Source organism: Nesoenas mayeri, assembly GCF_963082525.1.
Source record: "Nesoenas mayeri genome assembly, contig: SCAFFOLD_174, whole genome shotgun sequence".
In the NCBI taxonomy this organism is placed as follows: Eukaryota; Metazoa; Chordata; class Aves; order Columbiformes; family Columbidae; genus Nesoenas; species Nesoenas mayeri.
The window spans coordinates 18,988-44,975 of record NW_027659985.1 but is presented as its reverse complement, the minus strand read 5'-3'; the positions used below and the strand labels follow the sequence as shown (position 1 = coordinate 44,975).

The 25,988-nt window shown below is 63.7% G+C and overlaps 2 protein-coding genes across 2 annotated transcripts; one reads left to right on the top strand and one right to left on the bottom strand.

Annotated features, from left to right (window-relative positions):
- Nucleotides 1-104: 104 nt before the first annotated feature.
- Nucleotides 105-17,255, bottom strand: STAG3 (STAG3 cohesin complex component; the record flags this gene model as incomplete). The annotated part of the gene is given in 31 exon segments (XM_080364560.1): nucleotides 105-286; nucleotides 1,228-1,308; nucleotides 1,310-1,351; nucleotides 1,430-1,575; nucleotides 2,343-2,444; nucleotides 2,528-2,655; nucleotides 2,720-2,849; nucleotides 2,851-2,886; nucleotides 3,706-3,798; nucleotides 3,872-3,952; nucleotides 4,030-4,117; nucleotides 4,248-4,318; nucleotides 4,887-4,955; nucleotides 4,957-5,088; nucleotides 6,068-6,157; nucleotides 6,261-6,350; nucleotides 6,444-6,559; nucleotides 7,324-7,423; nucleotides 7,541-7,640; nucleotides 8,250-8,357; nucleotides 9,204-9,283; nucleotides 9,372-9,470; nucleotides 10,552-10,675; nucleotides 10,791-10,864; nucleotides 11,654-11,805; nucleotides 12,803-13,007; nucleotides 14,755-14,831; nucleotides 15,796-15,892; nucleotides 16,000-16,104; nucleotides 16,985-17,078; nucleotides 17,149-17,255. Coding segments are annotated over 31 exon segments (3,199 nt in total), but the record flags the coding sequence as incomplete, so codon positions are not given.
- A 3,228-nt stretch (nucleotides 17,256-20,483) lies between these two features.
- GAL3ST4 (galactose-3-O-sulfotransferase 4) lies at nucleotides 20,484-23,876 on the top strand (the record flags this gene model as incomplete). Its single annotated transcript, XM_080364559.1, is given in 11 exon segments — nucleotides 20,484-20,593; nucleotides 21,372-21,385; nucleotides 21,388-21,638; nucleotides 23,066-23,317; nucleotides 23,319-23,501; nucleotides 23,503-23,523; nucleotides 23,525-23,620; nucleotides 23,622-23,660; nucleotides 23,662-23,715; nucleotides 23,717-23,764; nucleotides 23,766-23,876. Coding segments are annotated over 11 exon segments (1,179 nt in total).
- Between the last annotated feature and the right edge of the window lie 2,112 nt (nucleotides 23,877-25,988).

The window sequence follows — 25,988 nt, the reverse complement described above, 5'->3', positions numbered from 1 at the left end:
TCCCCCCCACCCCGACCCCCCCCACAACCCCCCATATCCCCCCACCCCAACCCCCCCCACCCCGACCCGCCCCCCCCAAACCCAACCCCATATCCCCCCCGCACCGTCCACTCGGGGTCTCTTGGCGCTGGACACGGGGGGGCCCCGCGGGGGGGGGGCGGAGCTGGGGGCCCCCCCCTCGTCGTGCGGCTGCAGCGAGTGGCCGTAGGCGAGCAGGGGGGGCCACGGCGCGGCCCCGGGGGGCGCCCACCCCCGCTCCTGGCACAGCCGCTCCAGGTACGACAGCCTGGGGCGGGGGGACGCGGTGACAGGGACCCGGGGGACCCCACGGCCCCCCCTTGGACACCACGAGGACCCTGGGGACCCCCCAGGGATCCCCCAGTCGTGGGGACCCACTGGGGACACCCCTGACCCTGGGGACACCCCCAGGGATCCCCTGAGTCGTGGGGACCCCCAGGGACCCCCCTGACCGTGGAGACCCCATGGTGACCCCCCCCAACTCTATGAACCCACTGGGGACTCCCCTAGCCCTGGGGACCCACTGGGACCCCCTGGGAACCCCCCCCAGGGATCCCCCCAGTCCTGGGGACCCACTGGGGACCCCCCTGATGGTGGAGACCCCATGGGGACCCCCCCAACCCTATGAACCCACTGGGGACCCCCTGGGGACCCCCCAACTCCTGGGGACCCTCCTAAGAACCTTCTGACCCCCAGGGAGCCCCTGGGAACCCCCTGACTGTGGAGACCCCCCCAGCGACCCCCCCAACCCTGTGAACCCACTGGGGACCCCCCTGGGGCCCCCCCTGGCCCTGGAGACCCCCCAGGGATCCCCTCAGTCCTGGGGACGCCCTGGGAATCCCCCAGTCCTGGGGACCCACTGGGGACCCTCCTGGGGACCCCCCCTGACCCTGGAGACCTCCTGGGAATCCCCCCACTCCTGGGGACCCACTGGGGACCCCCCTGGGAATCCCCCTGACCCTGGAGACCCCCCAGGGATCCCCCCAGTCTTGGGGACCCCCCCTGACCCCTGGAGACCCCCTGGGAACTCCCCTGGCCCTGGAGACCCCTGGGGACCCCCTGGGAATCCTCCTGGCCCTGGAGACCCCCTGGTGACCCCCCCACTCCTGAGGACCCACTGGAGACCCCCCTGAGGACCCCCCTTGGCCCTGGAGACCCCCTGGGGACCCCCGTGGCTTTGGGGACCCCCCCGGGGACCCCCTGACTCACAGCAGAGCCCTGTCGGGGCGCAGCAGGCGCGGCGAGAACTCGCTCAGCACCTCCAGGAAGGGCAGGTTGAGGGGCGGGCCGCCCCGGCCCCCCCGGCTCCTGCAAAGCGAATTGAATCCCCTCCCTGGGGTGGCAGGGGGGTGAGTGGGGGTCCCCAAAACCCCCCCCCAATCCAGGGGAGACCCCCCCCCCCAAATCCCACCTGTGCAGGGCGAGCAGCGCCTGGCGGTTGCGGAGCTGGTGGAGGCTGAAGAGGAGGGAGAAGCGCCGCGCCAGGTCCCGGATCTCCAGGAAGGATTGGGCCCCGTGGATCTCGGGGCCCGTTTGCAGCAGCAGCTCCGACATCAGCTGTGGGGTGAGGTGGGGGGGACACGGGGGGGTCACGGGGACACCCCCACGCCCCCCAATGGAACCCACGCTCACCCCAGAGACAACAACCCACCTGCACCTTTTGGGGTGTCCTTAAGCCCCCTATATATATGGGGGGGTGGGGGGGTCAAGGGGTCATATATAGGGGCCAAGGGGGGTCCCCCAGGGGGGGTCTCCAGTGGGTCCCTAGGGCTGGGGGGGTCCCCAGGGGGTCTCCAGGGCCAAGGGGGGTCCTCAGGGGGGTCCCCAGTGGGTCCCCAGGACTGGGGGGGTCACCGGGGGGGTCTCCAGGGCCAGGGGGGTCCCCAGGGGGGTCCCCCAGTGGGTCCCCAGGACTGGGGGGGTCCCCAGGGGGTCTCCAGGGTCAGGGGGGGGTCCCCAGGGGGGGTCCCCAGTGGGTCCCCAGGACTGGGGGGGTCACCAGGGGGTCTCCAGGGTCAGGGGAGTTCCCAGGGGGTCCCTGGGGGCCAGGGGGATCCCTGGGGTGTCTCCAGGGTCAGGGAGGGTCCCCAGGGGGGTCCCCAGTGGGTCCCCAGGGCTGGGGGGGTCACCAGGGGGTCTCCAGGGTCAGGGGGGTCCCCGGGGGTCCCCAGGACTGGGGGGATCCCTGGGGTGTCTCCAGAGTCAGAGGGGCCCCCAAATTCCCCTGGAGACCCCCCAGGATTCCCCAGAGAGCCCCCCCGGTCAAAGCAGGGACTAGAACATGGGGAGAGGGACCCCCAAATCCAACCCCCGAGCCCCCCAACCTGCTTCAGGCTGAGCAGCAGCGTGCGCGCCCACTCCTGCCGGTCCATCTGCCGCGTCAGGTTCAGCGTCTCCTTGATGATGTCCCCGTAGTCGGCGTAAAACTGAGAGGGGGTGACAACGAGCGTCCCCAGGGTGTCGTGGGGACAATGGGGACACTGGTGACACCCCCATGTGTGTCCCCCACCTTCCCGTAGTGCTTGAAGACGTCGGAGGCGGCGCTGAGCTCCAGCACGTTGTAGATGATGAGTTTACAGAAGCCGGCGAGGAGAACCCGGCGCTGGTGCAGCTCCTCGATGTGGCTCTCGCCGTCCTCTGCGGGGACACCGGGGGACAATGAGGGGGACAGGACAACCCCCCCCAGACCCCGGGGACGTACCGGTGGGTGAGGGCTCGTGTTGGAAGACGTGGTCCATGAGGAAAGCGGCCAGTTGGGACTGCAGCTCCGCGCTGGGCGGCAGCAGCAGCGGCGCCAGCGCCGCCCGCCCGTCCTGCGCCAGCTGCGGCCCCGAACACCAGCAGCAGGTCGCTCAGCACCACGAACGCCTGGGGGGACACGGGGACAATGGGAGGCGATGGTACCCGGGGTGGGTTGGAAACGGGGTGGTCAGGAGATCGAGGGAGGTTCTTCTCCCCCTCTACTCTGCCCTTCAAACAAGTTCACATACTATCACGATAAACTTGGTGAACATATATATATATATATATACATAAGTATATACATATACGTATATAATACATATAGCCATAGCACCCTGACAACACCCAATCTCATCTGACCTAGGAAGCTAAGCAGGGTCGGCCCCGGTCAGTACTTGGATGGGAGACCATGAAGGTCAATGGGGGGGATTAGAAGGGGGTGGTCAGGAGATCAAGAGCTTCTCCTGCCCCTCTACTCTGCCCTTGAAACAAGAGTTTGGTTCACATATGATCAGGATATACTTGGTGAACATATATATACACATACATAGATATATGTACAGCCATACCACCCTGAGAATGCCTGATCTGGGAAGCTAAGCAGGGTCGGCCCCGGTCAGTACTTGGATGGGAGACCACAAGGTCAATGGTACCCAGGGTGGATTAGAAGGGGGTGGTCAGGAGATCGAGAGGTTCTTCTCCCCCTCTACTCCGCCCTTGCAAAAAAGGACTTAGTTCACATACTATCAGGATATAGCTGGCAAACATATATATATACGTACATATATATGTATACATAATATGTACAGCCCCACCACCCTGAGCGTGCCTGATGTGGGAAGCTAAGCAGGGTCGACCCCGGTCAGAACTTGGATGGGAGACCAGCCGGCAATACGAGGGTTCTGTGACAACGTCCCCCCGGTGTCCCCCCCATCGCCCCCGTACCTGCTCCCGGACGCCGGGGTCCGGGTCGGTCAGGCAGCTCTGGCACAGCGAGGACACGGTGGTCACGTGGTTCTTGAGGCCACGCAGCTGCTCCTGGGGGCGGGGGGGGACGTTAGGGACATCGGGGACACCCCCAAGTTGTCACCCGGGGGCGTCAGCCGCTCACCTGCGGGATGTCGGCGCTGGGGAGGTGCGAGAGCTCCCAGAGGACGTGGAAGTGGACGCAGGTGATGGCGGGGATGAGGACCTGCCGAGGTGGCCGCAGGGTGTCCCCCAGTGTCCCCAGGGTGTCCCCAGGTGTCCCCAGAGGTCCCCAGGGTGTACCTGCGGGGGCACCTCGCCCGTGTCCACCGCGCGCTGCAGGAGCCGGGAACAGGGGTCGAAGAGCTGCCAGGGCGTCAGGTCATGGGCGCTGCGGGGACGGCGGGGTCACCGGGGGACGTGGGGACATGGGGGACGTGGGGAGGGGGACACGGGCAGCACATGGGGCAGGGACATGGGGATATGGGGACATGGGGACATGAGGACAGGCGGACCCTCACTTGAACAGGATCGAGATTCGCTTCAGCGTGGCTGCCGCGCTGTACAGCTCGTCCTCGTCCAGCGCCGTGGCCTGGGGACACGGGGACAACGGGTGGGGACACGGGGACAGCGGGCTTGGGGACACCAGGGACACTGGGCTTGGGGACACGGGGACACCAGGTGGGGACACTGGGCTTGGGGACAACATGGGGACACTCGGGTTGGAACACCAGGGTGACACTGGAGGGACACTGGGATGGGGGACACCAGGCTTGGGGACACCAGGCTTGGGGACACTGTCCCCATCCTTCTCCTGGCTCCAGGTCACTGTCCCCCAGCCCCATCCTGCCTCCAGGTCACTGTCGCCATTGTGGCTCCAGGTCACTGTCTCCAACCCCATCCTGGCTCCAGGTCAGCGTTCCCATTGTGGCTCCAGGTCACTGTCCCCTGTCCTGGCTCCAGGTCACTGTCCCCCTTGTGGTTCCAGGTCACTGTCCCCAACCCCATCCTGGCTCCAGGTCACTGTCCGCATTGTGGCTCCAGGTCACTGTCCCCTGTCCTGGCTCCAGGTCACTGTCCCCCAACCCCATCCTGGCTCCAGGTCACTGTCCCCATTGTGGCTCCAGGTCAGTGTCCCCAGCCCCCGGCGCCCCAGGTACCTGGAGCAGGTCGGTGACGTCGCGGTGACACTTGTCGGCCAGCTGGTCGGCCATGCGGCTGCGCAGCAGGGTCCCCGCGGGCGCGCAGGGCCAGCTCGGGGGCGCAGAGCGCGTGCAGCGCGCGGGACGCGGCCTCCAGCACCGCGGGCGCCGTGTGCTTCTCCGTCACCTCCCGCAGCTGCGCCAGCACCAGCTCCAGGTGCTGCGGGGACATGGGGGATGCGTGGGGACGGGGGACAGGGGGGACATGGGGATATGGGGACAGGGGGACATGGGGATATGGGGACAGGGGGATATGGGGATATGGGGACAGGGGGACATGGGGACATAGGGATATGGGGACATGGGAACAGGGGTACATGGGGATATGGAGACACGGGGAGATGGGGAAAGGGCGATATGGGGACATGAGGATATGGAGACACGGGGATATGGGGATATGGGGACAGGGGGATATGGGGACAGGGGGATATGAGGACATGGGGATATAGGGACAGGGGGACATGAGGATATTGGGACAGGGGGATAAGGGGACATGGGGATATGGGGACATGGGGACAAGAGGATATGGGGACATGGGGACAGGGGGATATGGGATATGGGGATATAGGGACAGGGAGATATGAGGATATTGGGACAGGGGGATATGGGGACACGAGGACATGGGGACACGGGGATATGGAGACATGGGGATATGGGGACATGGGGACAGGGGGATATGGGGACAGGGGGACAGGGGGATATGGGGACATGGGGACAGGGGGACATGGGGATATGGGGACATGGGGACATGGTGATATGGTGACATGGGGACATGGGGACAGGGGGATAAGGGGACATGGGGATATGGGGACAGGGGGATATGGGGAGATGGGGACATGAAGATATGGGGACATGGGGATATGGGGACATTGCGATATGGGGATACGGGGACATGGGGACATGAGGACAGAGGGATATGGGGACGAGGGACATGGGGACATGGGGATGTGGGGACAACGAGACATGGGGACAAGATGACATGGGTACATGGGGATATGGAGACATGGGAACGTGGGGGGACAGGGGATCTGGGGACAACGGGACATAGGGACACGGGGCCATGGGGACATGGGGGGACAGGGCATCTGGTGACAAGGGGCCAATGTGCCAAGGTGCCAAAGGGCCCCGCGTGGCAGCACCTTCTCCATGCGGCCGGTGCAGTAGACGCCCAGGTTGAAGCCGCGCAGCACGTCCAGCAGCGGAGCCGCCTTCTCCGCGTCGGCCGAGAACTGCGGGCGGGGGGGGTCAGCGGGGACCCCTCCTCACCGCGGGGGTGTCCCCGTGTCCCCCCTGGTGTCCCCCGTGGTGTCCCCTCGGTGTCCCCCGCGTCACCTTGGCCAGCAGCTGCGGCAGCGCCGGCGCCAGCGCGTGCGTCAGGCGCGTCCGTTCGTCCGTCTGCGCCCGGCGCTCCCGGGGAGGGGGCTGGGGGGGCGGGGGGGGGGGGGTTATGGGGGGTTATGGGGGGTTGTGGGGCGTTATGGGGAGTCCCCACGGTGTCCCCAGGGGTGTTGTCACCTTGCGGGGGGGTCCCCGTCCCACCGGGGGGTGGCCCTGGGCCGCCTGTGCCGCGCTGGCCGCCAGGATCTCCACCAGCGCCTTCTCCTGCTGGTCCTGCAGGCCTGGGGGGGCAGCTCCCAGTGCCTCCCAGTGCCTCCCAGTATGAGCTCACAGCTCCCAGTGCCTCCCAGTGCCTCCCAGTATGAGCTCACAGCTCCCAGTGCCTCCCAGTGCCTCCCAGTATGAGCCCCCAGCTCCCAGTGCCTCCCAGTGTGATCCCCAGCTTCCAGTGCCTCCCAGTGCCTCCCAGTATGAGCCCACGGCTCCCAGTGCCTCCCAGTATGAGCCCCCAGCTCCCAGTCCCCTCCCAGTATGAGCCCCCAGCTCCCAGTGCCTCCCAGTGTGAGCCCCCAGCTCCCAGTGTCTCCCAGTGCCTCCCAGTTCCTCCCAGTTCCATCCCATCACATCCCAGTTCCTCCCAGTGTCTCCCAGTGCCTCCCAGTGCCATCCCATCACATCCCAGTTCCTCCCAGTTCCTCCCAGTGCCATCCCAGTTCCTCCCAGTGTCTCCCAGTGCCATCCCAGTGCCTCCCACTGCCATCCCATCGCATCCCAGTTCCTCCCAGTGCCTCCCAGTTCCTCCCAGTGCCATCCCAGTGCCTCCCAGTGCCATTCCATCACATCCCAGTGCCTCCCAGTTCCTCCCAGTGCCATCCCAGTTCCTCCCACTGCCATCCCAGTGCCTCCCACTGCCATCCCAGTTCCCTCCAGTGCCATTCCATCACATCCCAGTTCCTCCCAGTGCCATCCCAGTTCCTCCCAGTGTCTCCCAGTGCCATCCCAGTGCCTCCCACTGCCATCCCATCGCATCCCAGTGCCTCCTAGTGCCGCCGCGCACCATCCTGCAGCAGCATGGCGCCCATGGTGTCCCAGTCGCGCAGCCGCGGCCCCGCGCAGTCCCACAGGCTGTCCACCAGATAGGCCGCGTGCTCGTGGAGCTGGGGGGACACGGGACCACCGTGGGGCGCGGGGCCCCCCCAGGACCCCCCCAGGACTCCCCCAAGGACCCCCCAGGACCCCCAGGGCCCCCCCAGGACCCCCAGGGCCCCCCTGACCTCAGTCTCGATGAAGAAGGACACAAGGCGCTGGAAGAACGTCCTGTTGTCACCGTCACGAGAGGGGACGCGGTCGGGGTCCTGCTGGGGGTCCAGGAGCCTGGGGACAGAGAGGGTGTGACGTCGGGACACGGGGACGGACGGACAGGGACGGAGCTGGGGACACAGGGACGGACGGACAGGGGACAGAGCTGGAGACACATGGGGACAGAGCTGGGGACACAGGGGGACAGACAGACAGGGGACAGAGCTGGGGACACCAAGGGACACCCAGGGACAGACAGACAGGGGACAGAGCTGGGGACACCAGGGACAGAGCTGGGGACACACGGGGACAGACAGACAGATGACAGAGCTGGGGACACCAGAGGACACCAGGGCACAGAGCTGGGGACACGAGGGGACACACGGGGACAGACAGACAAGGGACAGAGCTGAGGACACACGGGGACAGACAGACAAAGGACAGAGCTGGGGACACCAGGGGACACCCAAGGGACAGAACTGGGGACACCAGGGGACACCAGGGGACAGAGCTGAGGACAGGAAGCGATGAGGGGACAGTTGGGGACATTGGGGATCCCCCGGTGTCACCTGCGGTACAGGAAGTGACGAGGGGATATTGGGGACATTGGAGACCCCCCGGTGTCACCTACGGTACAGGAAGTGACAAGGGGACAGTTGGGGACACTGGGGACCCCGGTGTCACCTGCGGAACAGGAAGCGCCCGGCGGCCGCCGCCAGCGCCCGGTTGGACACGAACACCAGGGGGTAGACGCTGTGACAATCGTCCTCGCTCAGCGCGTCCTCCATGGTGCTGGGGGACAGTTGGGGACACCGGGGGGTGGTCGCATGTCCCACTCCCCCCTGGATGTGACCCTGTGTCACCTGTGTCCCCCTGGTTGTGACTCTGTGTCCCCAAGGCCCCGGGTGGCCTCCCAGCCTTGTCACCTGGCCCCATGTTCCCTGTGGCCCCATGTCCCCCGTGTCCCCCGGTCTCATCACCTGTCTCCATGTCCCCTGTGTCCCTATGTCCCCCATGTCCCCAATGTCCCCATGTCTCCCATGTCCCCACATCCCCCATGTCCCACCCTGTGTCCCCATGCCCCCGCATCCCTATGTCCCCCATGTCCCCCATGTCCCCCCAGTGTCCCCATGTCCGTGTCCCCCAGTCCCATCACCTGCCTCCATGTCCCTATGTCCCCTGTGTCCCCACATCCCCCATGTCCCCCTGTGTCCCCATGTCCCCCATGTCCCCTGTGTCCCTATGTCCCCAATGTCCCCCCAGTGTCCCCATGTCCCCTGTGTCCCCCAGTCCCATCACCTGTCCCCATGTCCCCGGTGTCCCCACGTCCCCACCATGTCCCCGTGTCTCCCGTGTCCCCACGTCCCCCATGTCCCCATGTCCCCCGTGTCCCCATGCCCCCCCAGTGTCCCCATGTCCCCCCATGTCCCTATGTCCCCTGTGTCCCTATGTCCCCCATGTCCCCCCAGTGTCCCCATGTCCCCCGTGTCCCTATATCCCCCATGTTCCCTTATGTCCCCCATGTCCCCAATGTCCCCCATGTCCCCAATGTCCCCCCATGTCCCCCCAATGTCCCCTGTGTCCCCATGTCCCCCATGTCCCCGCAGTGTCCCCATGTCCCCCATGTCCCCAACTCACTCCAGCATCACCGTCAGCAGCTTCACCACCTCCACGGCCACCTCGGGCTCCTTGTCCAGCACCATGGACACCAAGCGCATCTGGCGAGGGTGACACCACCAGTGTCACCCCCTGGGGACACTGGACCCCCCGGGACCCCCCCTGGGACCCCCCCGGACCCTCCCTGACCTTGAACCTGCTGGTGAAGAGCTCCATGTGCGCCGCCGTGTCCCTGCGCGCGTACAGCCCCTGCAGCGCCCGCACGCACTGCAGCCGCACGTCCCGCTGCTGCGGGGACGGGGACGCTCAGCGTGCGGCAGGCACTGGGGGGCACTGGGAGGCACTGGGATGTGCTGGGATGTGATAGGGGGCACTGGGATGGTACTGGGAGGCACTGGGAGACACCGGGATGGCACTGGGAGGCACTGGGATGTGCTGGGATGGCACTGGGATGTGATGGGGGGCACTGGGATGTCACTGGGAGGCACTGGGATGGTACTGGGAGGCACTGGGAGGCACTGGGCTGTGCTGGGATGGCACTGGGGGGCACTGGGATGTGCTGGGAGGCACTGGGATGTGATGGGGGCACTGGGATGTCACTGGGAGGCACTGGGATGCGCTGGGATGGCACTGGGAGGCACTAGGATGGTACTGGGGGGCACTGGGATGCACTGGGGGGCACTGGGGTGTCACTGGGGAGTACTGGGGGACACTGGGAGGCACTGGGATGTGCTGGGATGTCAGTGGGAGGCACTGGGATGACACTTGGAGACACTGGGATGTCACTGGGGGAACTGGGAGGCACTGGGAGGCACTGGGATGTGATGGGGGACCCTGGGGGGCACTGGGAGGCACTGAGGTGTCACTGGGAGGCACTGGGATGTACTGGGATGTACTGGGGGGCACTGGGGGACACTGGAAAGCACCAGGATGTGCTGGGGGCACTGGGATGTCACCGGGAGGCACTGGGATGTGATGGGGGCACTGGGAGGCACTGGGGGGCACTGGGGGGCACTGGGGGACACTGGGATGCACTGGGATGTGCTGGGGACACTGGGATGCACTGGGAGGCACTGGGGGACACTGGGATGTGCTGGGGTGTCACTGGGATGTCACTGGGACGCACTGGGATGTCACTGGGAGGTACTGGGGGGCACTGGGAGGCACTGGGGGGCATTGGGGGACACTGGAAAGCACCAGGATGTGCTGGGGGCACTGGGATGCACTGGGAGGCACTGGGATGTGATGGGGGCACTGGGGGGCACTGGGAGGCACTGGGGGGCACTGGGATGCACTGGGATGCACTGGGGGGAACTGGGGGGTACTGGGGGGCACTGGGGGGTACTGGGGGGTCCCCCCACCCCCCCACCTTGTCATGCAGCGTCCAGCCGATGTACTTGAGGTGCCCGTCGGTGAGGAAGGAGGCGGCCGAGCTGCGCATCCAGGCGCCCAGCTCCTCCATGCACAGCGCGCGGATCTCGGGGACCACGTCCCTGTCACCGAGGGGGGGACACGGGGTAAGGGGAGGGTGACAACAACGCCCCGTGGGGCCGGGGGGTGCCCCCCAACCCCCAGCCCGGGGCGCCCCCGGTGCCCCCCACCCCGGACCTGTAGCGGTGAACGAAGACGCCCTTGAACACGGCGTTCATCATGCTCTCGATCTCCTGCTGCTGCTCCTCGAGCTGGGGGGAAATGGGGCGCAGGGGGGCTCTATGGGGCTCAGGGGGGGTCAGGGGAGATCTGTGGGGCTCTATGGGGCTCAGTGGGGCTCTATGGGGCTCAGAAGGGCTCAGTGGGGGTCAGGGAGGCTCTACGGGGCTCAATGGGGCTCAGGGGGTCTCAATGGGGCTCAGAGGAGCTCTATGGGGCTCAGAGGAGATCTATAGGGCTCTATGGGGCTCTGTGGGGCTCTATGGGGCTCAGGGGGGCTCAACAGGGCTCAATAGGGCTCAGGGGGGCTCTATGGGGCTCAGGGGGGCTCAACAGGGCTCAGGGGGGCTCTATGGGGCTCAGAGGGACTCTATGGGGCTCAGGGGGGCTCTATGGGGTTCAATGGGGCTCAAGGGGGCTCAATAGGGCTCGGAAGGGCTCAGTGGGGCTCAGGGGGACTCAATGGGGCTCAGGGGGGCTCTGTGGGGGTCAGGGGGGGCTCTATGGGGCTCAGGGGGGCTCTATGGGTCTCTATGTGTCTCAGCGGGTCTCAGTGGGTGTCTATGGGTCTCTATGGGTCTCAGTGGATCTCTATGGGTCTCTATGGGTCTCAGTGCTCAGTGGGTCTCAGTGGATGTCTATGGGTCTCAGTGGGTCTCAGAGGGCTGTCTGTGGGTCTCTATGGGTCTCAGTGGGTCTCAGAGGGCTGTCTATAGGTCTCTATGGGGCTCAATGGGTCTCTATGGGTCTCAGAGGGCTGTCTGTGGGTCTCTATGGGTCTCAGTGGGGCTCAGAGGGCTGTCCATGGGGTCACCCCGCACCTCGCGCTGCTGGTCCAGCAGCCCCTCCATGCGCTGGGCGCCGCGCCGCGCGGGCCCCTTGCCGCGCTCGGCCCGCAGCTGCCGCCGGTGGCCGTCCCGGCGCGCGCCCAGCGCCAGCGCCACCCTCACCAGCGCCGACATCACCTTCAGCGCTGCGCACGGGACCCCGGCTCCCATCACACTCCCTCCCAGTGCTCCCAGTGCTCCCAGTCCCTCCCGGTGCTCCCAGTGTCCTCCCATTGCTCCCAGTGCTCTCAATCTCATCCCAGTCCCTCTCAGTGCTCCCAGTCCCTCCCAGTGCTCCCAGTGTCCTCTCATTGCTCCCAGTGCTCTCAATCCCATCCCAGTCCCTCCGAGTCCCTCCCAGTGTCCTCCCATTGCTCCCAGTGCTCTCAATCCCATCCCAGTCCCTCCGAGTCCCTCCCAGTGTCCTCCCATTGCTCCCAGTGCTCTCAATCCCATCCCAGTCCCTCCCAGTGCTCCCAGTCCCTCCCAGCGCTGCCAGTGTCCTCCCATTGCTCCCAGTGCTCTCAATCCCATCCCAGTCCCTCCCAGTGCTCCCAGTCCCTCCCAGCGCTCCCAGTGTCCTCCCATTGCTCCCAGTGCTCTCAATCCTATCCCAGTCCCTCCGAGTCCCTCCCAGTGTCCTCCCATTGCTCCCAGTGCTCTCAATCCTATCCCAGTCCCTCCGAGTCCCTCCCAGTGTCCTCCCATTGCTCCCAGTGCTCTCAATCCCATCACAGTCCCTCCCAGTCCCTCCCAGTGTCCTCCCATTGTTCTCCCAGTGCTCTCCCAGTCCCTCCCAGTGCTCCCAAACCCTCCCAGTGCTCCCAGTCCCTCCCAGTGTTCTCCCAGTGCTCCCAGTCCCTCCCATTGTTCTCCCAGTCCCCCCAGTCACTCCCAGTGCTTCCAGTCCCTCCCACTGTTCTCCTAATCCCATCCCAGTCCCTCCCAGTACTCCCAGTCCCCTCCAGTGCTCCCAGTCCCATCCCAGTCTCCCCGAGTCCCTCCCAGTCTCTCCCAGTCCCATCCCAGTCCCTCCCATTCCCCCCATTCCCTCCCAGTGCTCTACCAGTGCTCCCAGTCCCATCTCAGTCCCTCCCAGTCTCTCCCAGTGCTCCCAGTCCCCCCCGCCCGCCGCCCCCCTACCCGCCAGCGTTCCGGTGTGCCGGAAGGCCCTGACGGGCGAGTCGGCGAGGCCGGTGAGCAGCGAGACGAGGGCGGGCAGCAGGAACTCGTCGTACAGCACGCTGAGCTGCCCCCGCAGCACCGCGGCGCCCAGCAGCTCGCAGAACCCCGCGCGGAACCGCCGCCAGCGCCGCCCGCCCCGCGCCAGCGGGTACACGGGGGACTCCTGCGGGGGGAAACAACACCAAACTCACCGACACGGCACAAACGGGTGGGTTTCGGGAGGCAGAGAGCCCACAAACCTCCTGTGTGGAAGCATCGGGTCTCGTCCTGAAGCGCCTCGGGGGCAAAATGGCGGCGGAGGCGCCTCAGGGGGAAAATGGCGGGAAAATCACCTCAGGGGCAAAATGGCGGGAAAATCACCTCAGGGAACAAAATGGCACCAAAATCACCTCAGGGCTCAAAGTGGCAGCACCAATGGCACTAATTTGGGGTTTTTTAGTCTTAAATACATAATATAATGGAGACAAATGTACAAGAAGTGACTGATAAAGGCATTATAGATAAACAGAGTGACCCCCAAACTGCCTCAAAATGGTGGCGCCAGAATCACCTCAGGGAACAAAATGGCGGCTCCGGGGGCACCAATTTGGGGAGTTTTAGCCTCAATTTCATTATATAATGGAAGCAAACGTACAAAAAGTGATAAATGTGAGAAATATCGATAAACAGAGCAAGCTCCAAGCTGCTTCAAAATGGCGCCAAAATCACCTCAGGGGCAAAATGGCACCAAAATCACCTCAGGGAACAAACTGGCGGCCCCAAGGACTCAAATTTGGTTCTCTTAGCCTTAAATTCATTATATAATGGAATAAAAAAAGTAATTAAGGTAGGAATTTATTATAATAGAGTGACCACTAAGCTGCCTCAAAATGCCGGCGCCAGAATCACCTCAGGGGACAAAATGGCGGCCCCAGGGACTCAAATTTGGTTCTTATAGCATTAAATTCATTATAAATAATGATGAATTAATTTAAAAAGTGACTAAGGTAGGAATTATAATAGAGTGACCACTAAGCTGCCTCAAAATGGCGGCACCAGAATCACCTCAGGGAACAAAATGGCGCCAGAATCACCTCAGGGAACGAACTGGCGGCCCCAGGGACTCAAATTGAGTTCTTAGAGCCTTAAATTCATTATATAATGGAATAAAAAAAGTGACTAAGGTAGGAATTATAATAGAGTGACCACTAAGCTGCCTCAAAACGGCGGCGCCAGAATCACCTCAGGGAACAAAATGGCACCAGAATCACCTCAGGACCCAAAATGGCGGCTCTAGGGGAACCAATTTGGGGAGTTTTAACCTCTATTTCACAATATAATGGAAATAAATGTACAAAAAGTGATTAATGTGAAAATTATCCATAAACAAAGCGACTCCTGAGCTGCTTCAAAATGGCGGCGCCAGAATCACCTCAGGGAACAAAATGGCGGCCCCAGGGGAACCAATTTGGGGAGTTTTAGCCTCAAATTCACTATATAATGCTCAAAAATGTACAAAAAGTGACTAACGTGGGAATCATCCATTAATAGAGTGACCACTAAGCCACCTCAAAATGGCGGCGCCAGAATCACCTCAGGGAACAAAATGGCACCAAAATCACTTCAGAGAACAAAATGGTGGCTTCAGGGGCACCAATGTGGGGAGTTTTAGCCTCAAATTCATTATAAAATGGTCAAAAATGTACAAAAAGTGACTAATGTGGGAATTATCCATTAATAGAGCGACCACTAAGCTGCCTCAAAATGGCGGCGTCAGAATCACCTCAGGGAACAAAATGGCGCCAAAATCACCTCAGGGAACAAAACGGCCCCAAAGGACCCAATTTTGGGGTTTTTTGGCCTCGAAGCAAAACTCTGCTTTCTTCTTTTCACCCAAAACCCCCCAAAACGCCCCAAAAACCCCCAAATACCTCCGCAAACTCCTCGGTGAGGCGCTGGATGATCTGGGAGTTCTGGAGGGTGCGGAACATCTCGGGGGTCACCACACCTGGGAGGCCCATGACCAAATACCAACGTTTTGAGGAGAAAACCCCCTATTTTACCAAATCCCAGCAAATTTCAATAAGCAAATTTACTATTTCACCAAATCCCACCAAGTTTGGGGGCGGAAATTTAACGTTTTCACCAAACCCAGTGAATATTTGGGGCGAAAACTCGAAGCGTTGAAACCAAACCCAGCGCTTTTTTGGTTATAATTCAGCATATTAACAAAACCCAACAGTTTGAGGGGGAAAATTCCGTGTTTTAGCAAATCACAGTAAATTTTGAGGGAAATTTGGTGTTTTAACCAAACTCTGCAACATTTTGAGGGGAAAATTTGGTGTCTTAACCAAACCCAACAGATATTTGAGGGGAAAATTTGGTGTTTTAACCAAACTCACCAGCATTTTGAAGGGGAAAATTGGGTGTTTTAACCAAACCCAGCAAATATGTGGGGTCAAATTTGGTGTTTTAACCAAACCCACCAGCATTTTAAGGTGAAAACTTGGCGTTTTAACCAAACTCATCAGATTTTGGGGGGAAAAATTTGGTGTTTTAACCAAACTCACCAGATATCTGGGGGGAAAATTTGATGTTTTAACCAAACTCACCAACATTTTAAGCTGCAAATTTGGCGTTTTAACCAAACTCACCATCGTTTTAAGGCAAAAAATCAGTGTTTTAACCAAACCCACCACATATTTGGGCTCAAATTTGATGTTTTAACCAAACCCACCAACATTTTAAGGCGAAAAATCAGCGTTTTAGCCCAACCCAGCAAATATTTGGGTGGAAAACTCACTGTTATAACCAACCCCAGTACCCATTTAGAGCGGGAAATTCACTGTTGTATCCAAACCCATCACTTTTTTGAGGGGAAATGGTCTCTTTTAACAACTTTAGGGTGGGAAATTCAGCGTTTTAACCAAAGCCGGCGGATTTTTGGGTGGAAAAGCGGCGTTTTCACCAACCGCGGCAGCCGCAGGAGCGGACGATGAAGTTGACCAGCTCCAGGAATCCGGATTCGCGGTCCCGTTTGTACGCGTCCAACCACTCGTCCACCAGCGTCTGCGGGATGGACGGACGGACACCCCCGTAGGACACACGGACACCCCCGTGGGGACACACGGACGCCCCCCGGGTGCGTCCATAGGGGTTTATGGGGGGGTCGGTACCTCCACGGCGATTTTGGCCGACATGATGGCGGCGAAAAGGTGGTTGGGGTCCGGGGGGGTGGGGGAGGGGCTGGCGCGGTCACTGCGACGGGGACGTTTGGGGACCTGGGGACATGGTGGGGGATTGGTTGGTGGGTCGATGGGTCAATGGGTCAATATGGGTCAATGGGTCAATAGGTCAATGGGTCAGGATGGGTCAGTGGGTCAGGATGGGTCAATGGGTCAATGAGTCAAGATGAGTCAAGGGGTCAATATGGGTCAATAGGTCAACATGGGTCAACGGGTCAATGAGTCAATATGGGTCAATGGGTCAGGATGCGTCAATGGGTCAATGGGTCAGGATGGTCAATGGGTCAGGATGGGTCAATATGGGTCAACGGGTCAATAGATCAGGATGGGTTGATGGGTCAATGGGTCAGGATGGTCAATGGGTCAATATGGGTCAATGGATCAGGATGGGTTGATGGGTCAGGATGTGTCAATGGGTCAGGACGGGTCAATGGGTCAGGATGGTCAATGGGTCAATGGGTCAGGATGGATCAATGGGTCAGGATGGGTCAATGGGTCAATGAGTCAAGATGAGTCAATGGGTCAAGATGGGTCAATGGGTCAAGATGGGTCAATGGGTCAGGACGGGTCAATGAGTCAATGGGTAAGGATGGGGGTCAATGGGTCAGGATGGGGGTCAATGGGTCAAGATGCATCAATGGCTCAAGATGGGTCAATGGGTCAAGATGGGTCAACAGATCAATGGGTCAAGATGGGTCAATGGGTCAGGATGGGTTGATGGGTCAATGGGTCAGGATGGTCAATGGGTCAGGATGGTCAATGGGTCGATGGGTCAATGGGTCAGGATGGGTCAATAGCTCAGGATGGCTCAATGGGTCAGGATGGCTCAATGGGTCAGGATGGGTCAGGATGGGGTCAAGGTCAAGAAGTCCCAGTCCTGGTCACTCGCGGTTCCCCCGGAAGGTTCCACACGCACGTTCCCGCGGGGGGGCCCGCGGGGGGGTCCCCTCTTCCCCTGCGGCCGCAGCGTCTCCTCGAAGTCGCTGCCGGAGCCGTCGCTGCCGCCATCCCTGGGGGGCGCGGGGGGGGTCAGCACGGCCGGGGGAACAGCCGCACCCCCCCGCGCCCCCCCACACTCACGGGCTGCCCGGGGGGGTCGGCGATGCCGGGGAGCTGCTCATCCCCCCCCGGCTGGAAGCGGAGCCGGAGGAGCCACCCTGGGCACGGGACGAGCGCCGGGGGGACATGGGGACGGCGGGGGGGACACCTGGGGGACATGGGGGGGGATTGAGACCCCCTGACCACCCCCCCCAAGTCACATCGGGTGGTTCATCCCCCCCCGACCCCCCTTTCCTGGTCACACCGGGTGGTTCATCCCCCCCCCCCGGTCACCCCAAGTGGTTCATCCCCCCCCCCCGGTCACACTGGGTGGTTCAACCCGCCCTGACCCCCCCACCCCGGTCACCTCAAGTGGTTCATCCCCCCCTGACCCCCCTCCCCGGTCACCCCAAGTGGTTCATCCCCCCCTCGGTCACATCAGGTGGTTCATCCCTCCCCAACCCCCCCCCACCCTGGTCACCCCAAGTGGTTCATCCCCCCTGACCCCGCACCCCGGTCACCCCAAGTGGTTCATCCCCCCGCCCCGGTCACACCAGGTGGTTCAACCCCCTGACCCCCCCCCCGGTCACCCCGGGTGGTTCATTCTCCCCCTGCCTCCCGGCGCCCCGTTTTCCCGCGTTTTCCCCCGTTTTCCCGCGTTTTCCCCCGTTTTCCCGCGTTTCGCGTCGCCTCACGCGCGCGCGGAGCCAACAACGTCACGCCCAGCACGTGCGGGCCCCGCGGCTGCGCGCGCAGGCGAAGCCACGCCCACTATCACCCCCCCACCCACCAACACCCCCACCCACCAACCCGACGCCGCCACGTATGCGGGGGCGTGGCCTCCCCTTTAGCCCCTCCCACTCATCGAGGGGGCGTGGCCTCCTCGGCCGGCCCCACGTGGCAGCGGGATGTGGCGGGGGGGGGGGCGGTTTCTATAGGGTTCTACGGGGGGTCGTTGTGTCCTGGGAATTCCCTAAGGCCCCAGGGTCCTATAGAACCCCTGTGCCCCCCCCATGTGTTCCATAGGTCCCGCCGTTCTGGAGTCCCCTATAGCCCCCCTTATTCTGGGGTCCCCTATACCCTCCCTATTCTGGGGGTCCCCTATACCCCCTCCCTGTTCTGGCGGTCCCCTATACTCCCCCCCGTTCTGGGGTCCCCCTATACCCTCCCTGTTCTGGGGTCCCCTATAGCCCCGCTGTCCAGAGGGTCCCCTATACCCTCCCTATTCTGGGGGTCCCCTATACCCCCTCCCTATTCTGGGGTCCCCCTACAGCCCCCCCCGTCCTGGGGTCCCCTATACCCCCCCCACCGTTCTGGGGTCCCCTACAGCCCCGCTGTCCAGGGGGTCCCCTATACCCTCCCTATTCTGGGGTCCCCTATAGCCCCTCCCTATTCTAGGGGTCCCCTATACCCCCTCCCTCTTCTGGGGTCCCCTATAGCCCCCTCTGTTCTGGGGTCCCCTACAGCCCCGCTGTCCAGGGGGTCCCCTATACCCTCCCTATTCTGGGGGTCCCCTATATCCCCCCCCTGTTCTGGGGTCCCCTATAGCCCCGCTGTCCAGGGGGTCCCCTATACCACCCCCCCGTTCTGGGGTCCCCTATATCCCCCCCTGTTCTGGGGGTCCCCTACAGCCCCTATGTCCAGGGGGGTCCCCTATACCCCCCCCCGTCCTGGGGTCCCCTATAGTCCCCCTTATTCTGGGGTCCCCTATATCCCCCCCTTATTCTGGGGTCCCCTATACCCCCGAACACCGTGGCCCCGCCTGTTCCCGCTCGGCCCCCGCATCTCCATGATCCTTGGTGGGGAGGGGGGGGCGCTATCCCGGTTTGGGGGGGGGGGATCTCCCCACTCACCCCCGTGTGTTCCCCCTCCCTCCGCCCCCCCAATCCTTCCCAGTGCTCCCAGTTTCCCCCAGCGGGGGCGCGGGGGCCGTCCCGGTACCGGGGGCCGTCCCGGGGCGGGGCGGGACAGCGGAGACAAAGCCCAAAACTTGCTGGAGACAACGGGAGAAGCGGCCGGGACAGCGACCCCCCCCCCCCCCGGAACAGCGACCCCCCCCCCCTGGAACAGCGACCCCCCCCCCCGGAACAGCGACCCCCCCCCCTGGAACAGCGACCCCCCCCCCCGGAACAGCGACCCCCCCCCCCCCGGAACAGCGACCCCCCCCCTGGAACAGCGACCCCCCCCCCGGAACAGCGACCCCCCCCCTGGAACAGCGACCCCCCCCCCGGAACAGCGACCCCCCTCCCGGAACAGCGACCCCCCCCCCGAACAGCGACCCGGGCCGGTGCTGATCCTGATCCATCCCGGGATGCGGCGGCGCTGAGCGAGAGGCGGTTGGTGAGGGGGGGGGGGGGGACGGGAACGGGAACGGGAACGGGACAGAACGGGAACGGGGGGGAACGGGAACGGGAGGGAAGTAACGGGAACGGGACGGAACGGGAGAACGGGGAGGAACGGGATGGGGGGAACGGGACAGAACGGGACGGGGGAACCGGAGAAACCGGGAACGGGGAGGACCAGGGGGCACCAGGACCAGGGGAAACGGGGGGACCGGAGGGGACCGGGGGGCACTAGGACCGGGGGGCAATGGGGGGCACTAGGACCATGGGGGGCACTAGGACCATGGGGGTTCGGGGAGCACTAGGACCAGGGGGACCGGGGGGCAATGGGGGGCACTAGGACCATGGGGGTTCGGGGGGGCACTAGGACCATGGGGGGCACTAGGACCATGGGGTCCGGGGGGCACTAGGACCATGGGGACCGGGGGGGGCAATGGGGGGCACTAGGACCATGAGGGTTCGGGAGGCACTAGGGCCATGGGGGGCACTAGGACCATGGGGACCAGAGGGGCAATGGGGGGCGCTAGGACCATGGGGGTTTGGGGGGCACTAGGACCATGGGGACTGGGGGGGGCAATGGGGGGCACTAGGACCATGGGGACCATGGGGCACTAGGACCATGGGGACCAGGGGGCAATGGGGGGCACTAGGACCATGGGAGTCCAGGGGCACTAGGACCAGGGGGACCAGGGGGGCAATGGGGGGCACTAGGACCATGGGGGTTCGGGGGCACTAGGACCATGGGGGGCACTAGGACCAGGGAGACCGGGGGGGGCAATGGGGGGCACTAGGACCATGGGGGTTCGAGGGGCACTAGGACCGTGGGGGACTGGGGGGGGCAATGGGGGGCACTAGGACCTTGGGGACCAGGGGGGAATGGGGGGCACTGGGGACATAGGGGGGCCCGGGGTGGGGGGGTTGTGTTGAGGATGTCCTGTCCCCATTCCCAACGTCCCCCCCCGATGTCCCCAGGTGGCTCTGCCCCCCCAGCCCCCCCCAGGGAGGTGACCCCCGTGTCCCCCCCCGCCAAGGACCATGAAGCTGCCCCCCGCCTGCTGCCGCTTGCAGACCCTGGGGGCCGCCCTGGGGGTCTGCGTCGCCATCGGCTTCACCGTCCAGCTGCTGGGGGGGCCCTTCCGGCGCAGGTGAGACCCCCCGGCCCCCCAGAACCTTCTGGGGCTTTATGTGCCCCCCAAAACCCTTCAGATGCTCCAGGATGGGGGTGATGTGGGTCTGTGTTCCAATGGACGGATGCATGGATGGATGGATGGATGGGGGTCCAAGGGATCAGTGTTAGAACGGGGGGGTCCCTGACCCTGTGTGTGCCCCCAGGGCCCCCCCAGGCACCCCCCAAAACTTTCTGGGGCTTTAGGTGCCCCCCAGCCCCCCAAAACCCTATAGATGCTCCAGGTTGGGGGTGATGTGGGTCCATGTCCCAATGGATGGATGGAAGGATGGATGGATGGATGGATGGATGGCTGGGGGTGTAATGGATCATGGTTAGAACGGAGGGGTCCCTGACCCCGTATGTGCCCCCAGGGCCCCCCCAAAACCTTCTGGGGCTTTATGTGCCCCCCAGGCCACCAAAACCCTCTGGATGTTGGGGGGACGTGGGTCCTTGTCCATGTCCCAATGGATGGATGGATGGATGGATGGATGTGGCTCTAACGGATCATGGTTAGAACGGGGGTGTCCCTGACCCCGTGTGTGTCCCCAGGTTCCCCCCACGCACCCCCCAAAACCCTCTGGGGCTTTATGTGCCCCCCAAAACCCTATAGATGCTCCAGGTTGGGGTGATGTGGGTCTGTGTCCCAATGAATGGATGGATGGATGGATGGATGGATGGATGGATGGATGGATGGATGTGGCTCTAATGGACCATGGTTAAAATGGGGGGGTCCCTGACCCCATGTGTGCCCCCAGGCCCCCCCCCGCCCCCCCGGGCGCCCCCCCGTGCCGTGCCGGCCCCGCACGCACCTGGTTTTCCTCAAGACGCACAAGACGGGGGGCAGCAGCGTGGTGAACGTGCTGCACCGCTTCGGGGAGGCGCGGGGGCTGCGCTTCGCCCTCCCCCACCGCTACCAGTTCGGGTACCCGGGGGGGTTCCGCGCAGACAGGGTCAAGGGCTTCACCCCGGGGGGGCCCCCGTTCGACATCATCTGCCACCACATGCGCTTCAACCTGACCGAGGTGGTGATGGGGGGGGCGGCATTTTGGGGGGGGGTATTGGGGGGGGGGTATTGGGGGGGGGTATTGGGGGGGGATGGGGGTCAAGCAGGGGAGTTGGGGGGGTGGTTTGGTTGGGGGTCTGGGGGGGTCCTGGAGGTATATGGGGGGGTGGGGGGGGGGGTCCAAGGCGGGGTCTGGGGGGGGTCTGGGGGGCACCTGAATGAATGGGGGATAGTGGGGGGTCTGGGGGGCACCCAGGGGAGCAGGGGATGGTGGGGGGTCTGGGGGGGTCCTGGGGGGAGGGTGGGGGGTCCAGGGGGGTCTGGGGGGCACCCAGGGGTCCAGGGGGATAGTGGAGGGGTCTGGGTAGGTCATGGGGGGTCTTGGGACACCCAGGGGTCCAGGGGGATAGTGGGGGGTCCAGGGGGGTCTGGGGGGATCTGGGGGCCACCTGAATGAATGGGGGATAATGGGGGGTTCTGGAGGGGTCTGGGGGCCACCTGAATGAATGGGGGATGGTGGGGGGGGGTCTAGGGGGGGGTCGTGGGGGGTCTTGGGGACACCCAGGGGTCCAGGGGGGTCTGGGGGGGTCCTGGAGTCACCTGAGTGAATGGAGGATAATGGGGGGGTCTGGGGGCCACCTGAATGAATGGGGATAGTGGGGGGGTCTGAGTGGGTCATGGGGGGTCCAGGGGGGTCTGGGGGCCACCTGAATGAATGGAGAATAATGGGGAGGTCTGGGGGGGTCTTGGGGACACCCAGGGGGGGATGATGGAGGGTCTGGGGGGGTCCTGGGGTCACCTGAATGAATGGGGGGATAGTGGGGGGGTCTGGGGGGGTCTTGGGGACACCCAGGGGGGCAGGGGATGATTTGGGGTCCAGGGGGGTCTTGGGGGGGTCTGGGGGCCACCTGAATGAATAGGGGATAGTGGGGGCTCTGGGTAGGTCATGGGGGGTCTTGGGGACACCCAGTGGTCTGGGGGGGTCCTGGTGGGATGGTGGGGGGGTCCAGGGGTCTGGGGGCACCCAGGGGAGCAGGGGATGGTTTGGGGTGCAGGGGGTCTGGGGGGGTCTTGGAGGTATCTGGGGGGATGGTGGGGGGGGTCCAGGGGGCGTCTGGGGGGGTCTGGGGGCCCACCTGAATGAATGGGGATAATGGGGGGGTCTGGGGGACACCCAGGGGTCCAGGGGATAGTGGGGGGTCCAGGTGGGTCTGGGGGACACCCAGTATTCTGGGTGGGTCCTGGGGACACCTGAATGAATGGGGGATAGTGGGGGGGTCTGGGGGACACCCAGGGGTCTGGGTGGGTCCAGGGGCCACCCGAGCGAATGTGGCATCATACGGGGGCTCCGTGTGGGTCCTGCTGGGACAGTGGGGGTCTGGGGGGTCCCCCATTGCTCGGGGGTGGTCTATCCTCCTTTCCCCCCCCCCTCCCCAATATATTCAGGTCCAGAAAGTGATGCCCAACGACAGCTTCTACTTCTCCATCGTGCGCGACCCCGGCACGTTGGGCGAGTCGGCGTTCGCCTATTACCGCGCGGCAGCGCCCGCGTTCCGGCGCGCCCCGTCGCTGGCCGCCTTCCTGGCGGCGCCGCAGCGCTTCTACCGCCCGGGGCTGCGCGGCAACCACTACGCCCGCAACCTGCAGTGGTTCGACTTCGGGCTCCCTCCCGCGGCGCCCACGGACCGCGCGGCGGTGGGCGGCGGCGCTGGCGGCGCTGGACGCCACGTTCTCGCTGGTGCTGCTGGCCGAGCACTTCGACGAGTCGCTGGTGCTGCTGCGCCGGGCGCTGTGCTGGCCCGAGGACGCCGTGGCCGCCTTCGCGCACAACGGGCGGTCGCCGGCGGGCGCCGCTCGGCCCACGGCGGCGCAGGCGGCGCGGCCTGCGCGCCTGGAACGCGCTGGGACTGGGCGCTCTACGCGCACCTCAACCGCTCGTTCTGGCGCCGGGCGGAGGCGTTCGGGGCGGCGCGGCTGCGGGACGAGGTGGCGCGGCTGCGGGGGGCGCCGGGCGGCGCTGGCCGGGCGCTGTTTGCGGGGCGGGGGGGCCGGTGCCGGCGCGGGCGGTGCCCGAGGGGCGGCTGCGGCCGTTCCAGCCCCCCCGGCAGCGCGCGGATCTTGGGCTACGCGCTGCGCGACGGGCTGGACCCCCGAGGAGCGCGAGCGCTGCGCCCGCATGGCCACCCCCGAGCTGCAGTACAAGGACATCCTGGACCAAAGGCAGTTCGGCAACGCCACGGGGGGCGGAGTGGGGTAGCGGGGGGGCGGGGGGGGGAGGCGCGATGGGGACGGGACGGGTTTGGCTGGACTCAGTTTAGCTGGACTGGGTTTAACTAGGCCGGGCTTAGCTGGGCCGGGCTTTGCTGGACTGGGTTTAACTAGGCCCGGCTTAGCTGGGCTGGGTTTGGCTGGGCTGAGCTTAGCTGGACTGGATTTAATTAGGCCGGGCTTAGCTGGACTGGGTTTAGCTGGACTGGGCTTAGCTGGGCCAAGCTTAGCTGGACTGGATTTAACTAGGCTGGGCTTAGCTAGACTGGGTTTAGCTGGGCCAGGCTTAGCTGGACTGGGCTTAGCTGGGCCGGGCTTAGCTGGGCCAAGCTTAGATGGACTGGATTTACTTAGGCCAGGCTTAGCTGGGCTGGGTTTGGCTGGGCCAGGTTTAGCTGGACTGGGTTTAGCTGGCTCGGGCTTAGCTGGGCTAGGCCTAGCTAGGCCAGGCTTAGCTGGACTGGGTTTAGCTGGGCCAGGTTTAGCTGGGCCGAGCTTAGCTGGACTGGATTTAACCAGGCCAGGTTTAGCTGGGCCAGGCTTAGCTAGGCCAGGGTTAGCTGGACTGGGTTTAGCTGGGCCGAGCTTAGCTGGACTGGATTTAACTAGGCCGGGCTTAGCTGGGCCAGGCTTAGCTGGGCCGGGTTTAGCTGGGCTGGGTTTAGTTGGACTAGGCTCAGCTGGACTGGATTTAGCTGGACGCGGTTTAGCTGGACTCGATTTAGCTAGGCTGGGTTTAGCTACACCAGGCTCAGCTGGGCCAGGCTCAGCTAGACTGGGTCCAGCTATGCAGGGTTTAGCTGGACTGAGTTCAGTTCATCCGCGTTCAGCTGGACTGGGTTCAGTCAGGTTTAGCTAGGTTGGGTTTAGCTGGAGCGGGTTTAGCTCAGGCAGGTTTAGCTGGACTGGGCTCAGCTTGTCTGGGTTTAGCTCAGCTGGGTTCAGCTGGACTGGCCTTCGCTGGGCTGGATTTAGCTGTGCCAAGTTTAGCTGGACTGGGATTAGGTGGACTGGGCTCAGCTGGGCAGGGTTCAGCTGGGCTGGGCTTAGCTTGACTGGGCTCAGCTCCATTGGGTTTAGCTCAGCTGGGTTCAGCTGGGCTGGGTTTAGTCAGGTTTAGCTGAGCTGCGTTTAGCTAGACTGGGATTAGCTGGACTGGCTAAGCCATGTTTAGTTGGGCTGAGTTTAGCTAGACTGGCTTTAGCTACACCAGGCTTAGCTGGACTGGGTTTAACTGGACTGGGCTCAGCCTGTCCGAGTTCTGCTGGGCTGGGTTTAGCTGGGCTGGGTTTGGCTGGGCCGTGTTCAGCTTGGCTGAGTTTGGCTGGACTGGGTTTAGCTGGGCTGGGCTCATCTGGACTGGCTTTAGCTGGGCCAGTTTTAACTGGGCTGGGTCTATCTGGGCTGGATTTAGCTGGACTGGGTTTAGCTGGGCCAGTTTTAACTGGGCTGGGTTTATCTGGGCTGGGCTCATCTGGACTGGGTTTAGCTGGGCTGGGTTTATCTGGGCTGGATTTAGCTGGGCTGGGCTCATCTGGACTGGGTTTATCTGGGCTGGATTTAGCTGGACTGGGTTTATCTGGGCTGGGCTCATCTGGACTGGGTTTAGCTGGGCTGGGTTTATCTGGGCTGGATTTAGCTGGACTGGGTTTATCTGGGCTGGATTTAGCTGGACTGGGTTTAGCTACACCAGGCTTATCTGAACCAGGCTTATCTGAACCAGGTTTAATGTGCCCCCGCCCCCTGCCGGGGATCCCGGGTCCCCCCACAGAACCACTCGTGCCTCAGTTTACCATGTAGGTCCCCCCACCCCGTTCCCCCATCCCCCCCCCCCCCCCCGCCTCGGGCTCGGGCCCCTCACGGTACAGCCTCAGTGTCCCGGGACCCCCCCCACGGTACCGCCCTGTGCCTCAGTTTCCCGGGATCGGGCCCCTCCCACGCCGGGATCGGGCCCACCAGGGCTCGACCTCGCTTCGCGGTAACCATGGCAATAAACGACTGGAAATCACCCCGCCCATCGGTCGCTGCTCCTGTCAATCACCCGACGCACGACATCCCGCCTCCGCGGGACGGTGATTGGTCCCCGGGGGCCGCATCGATG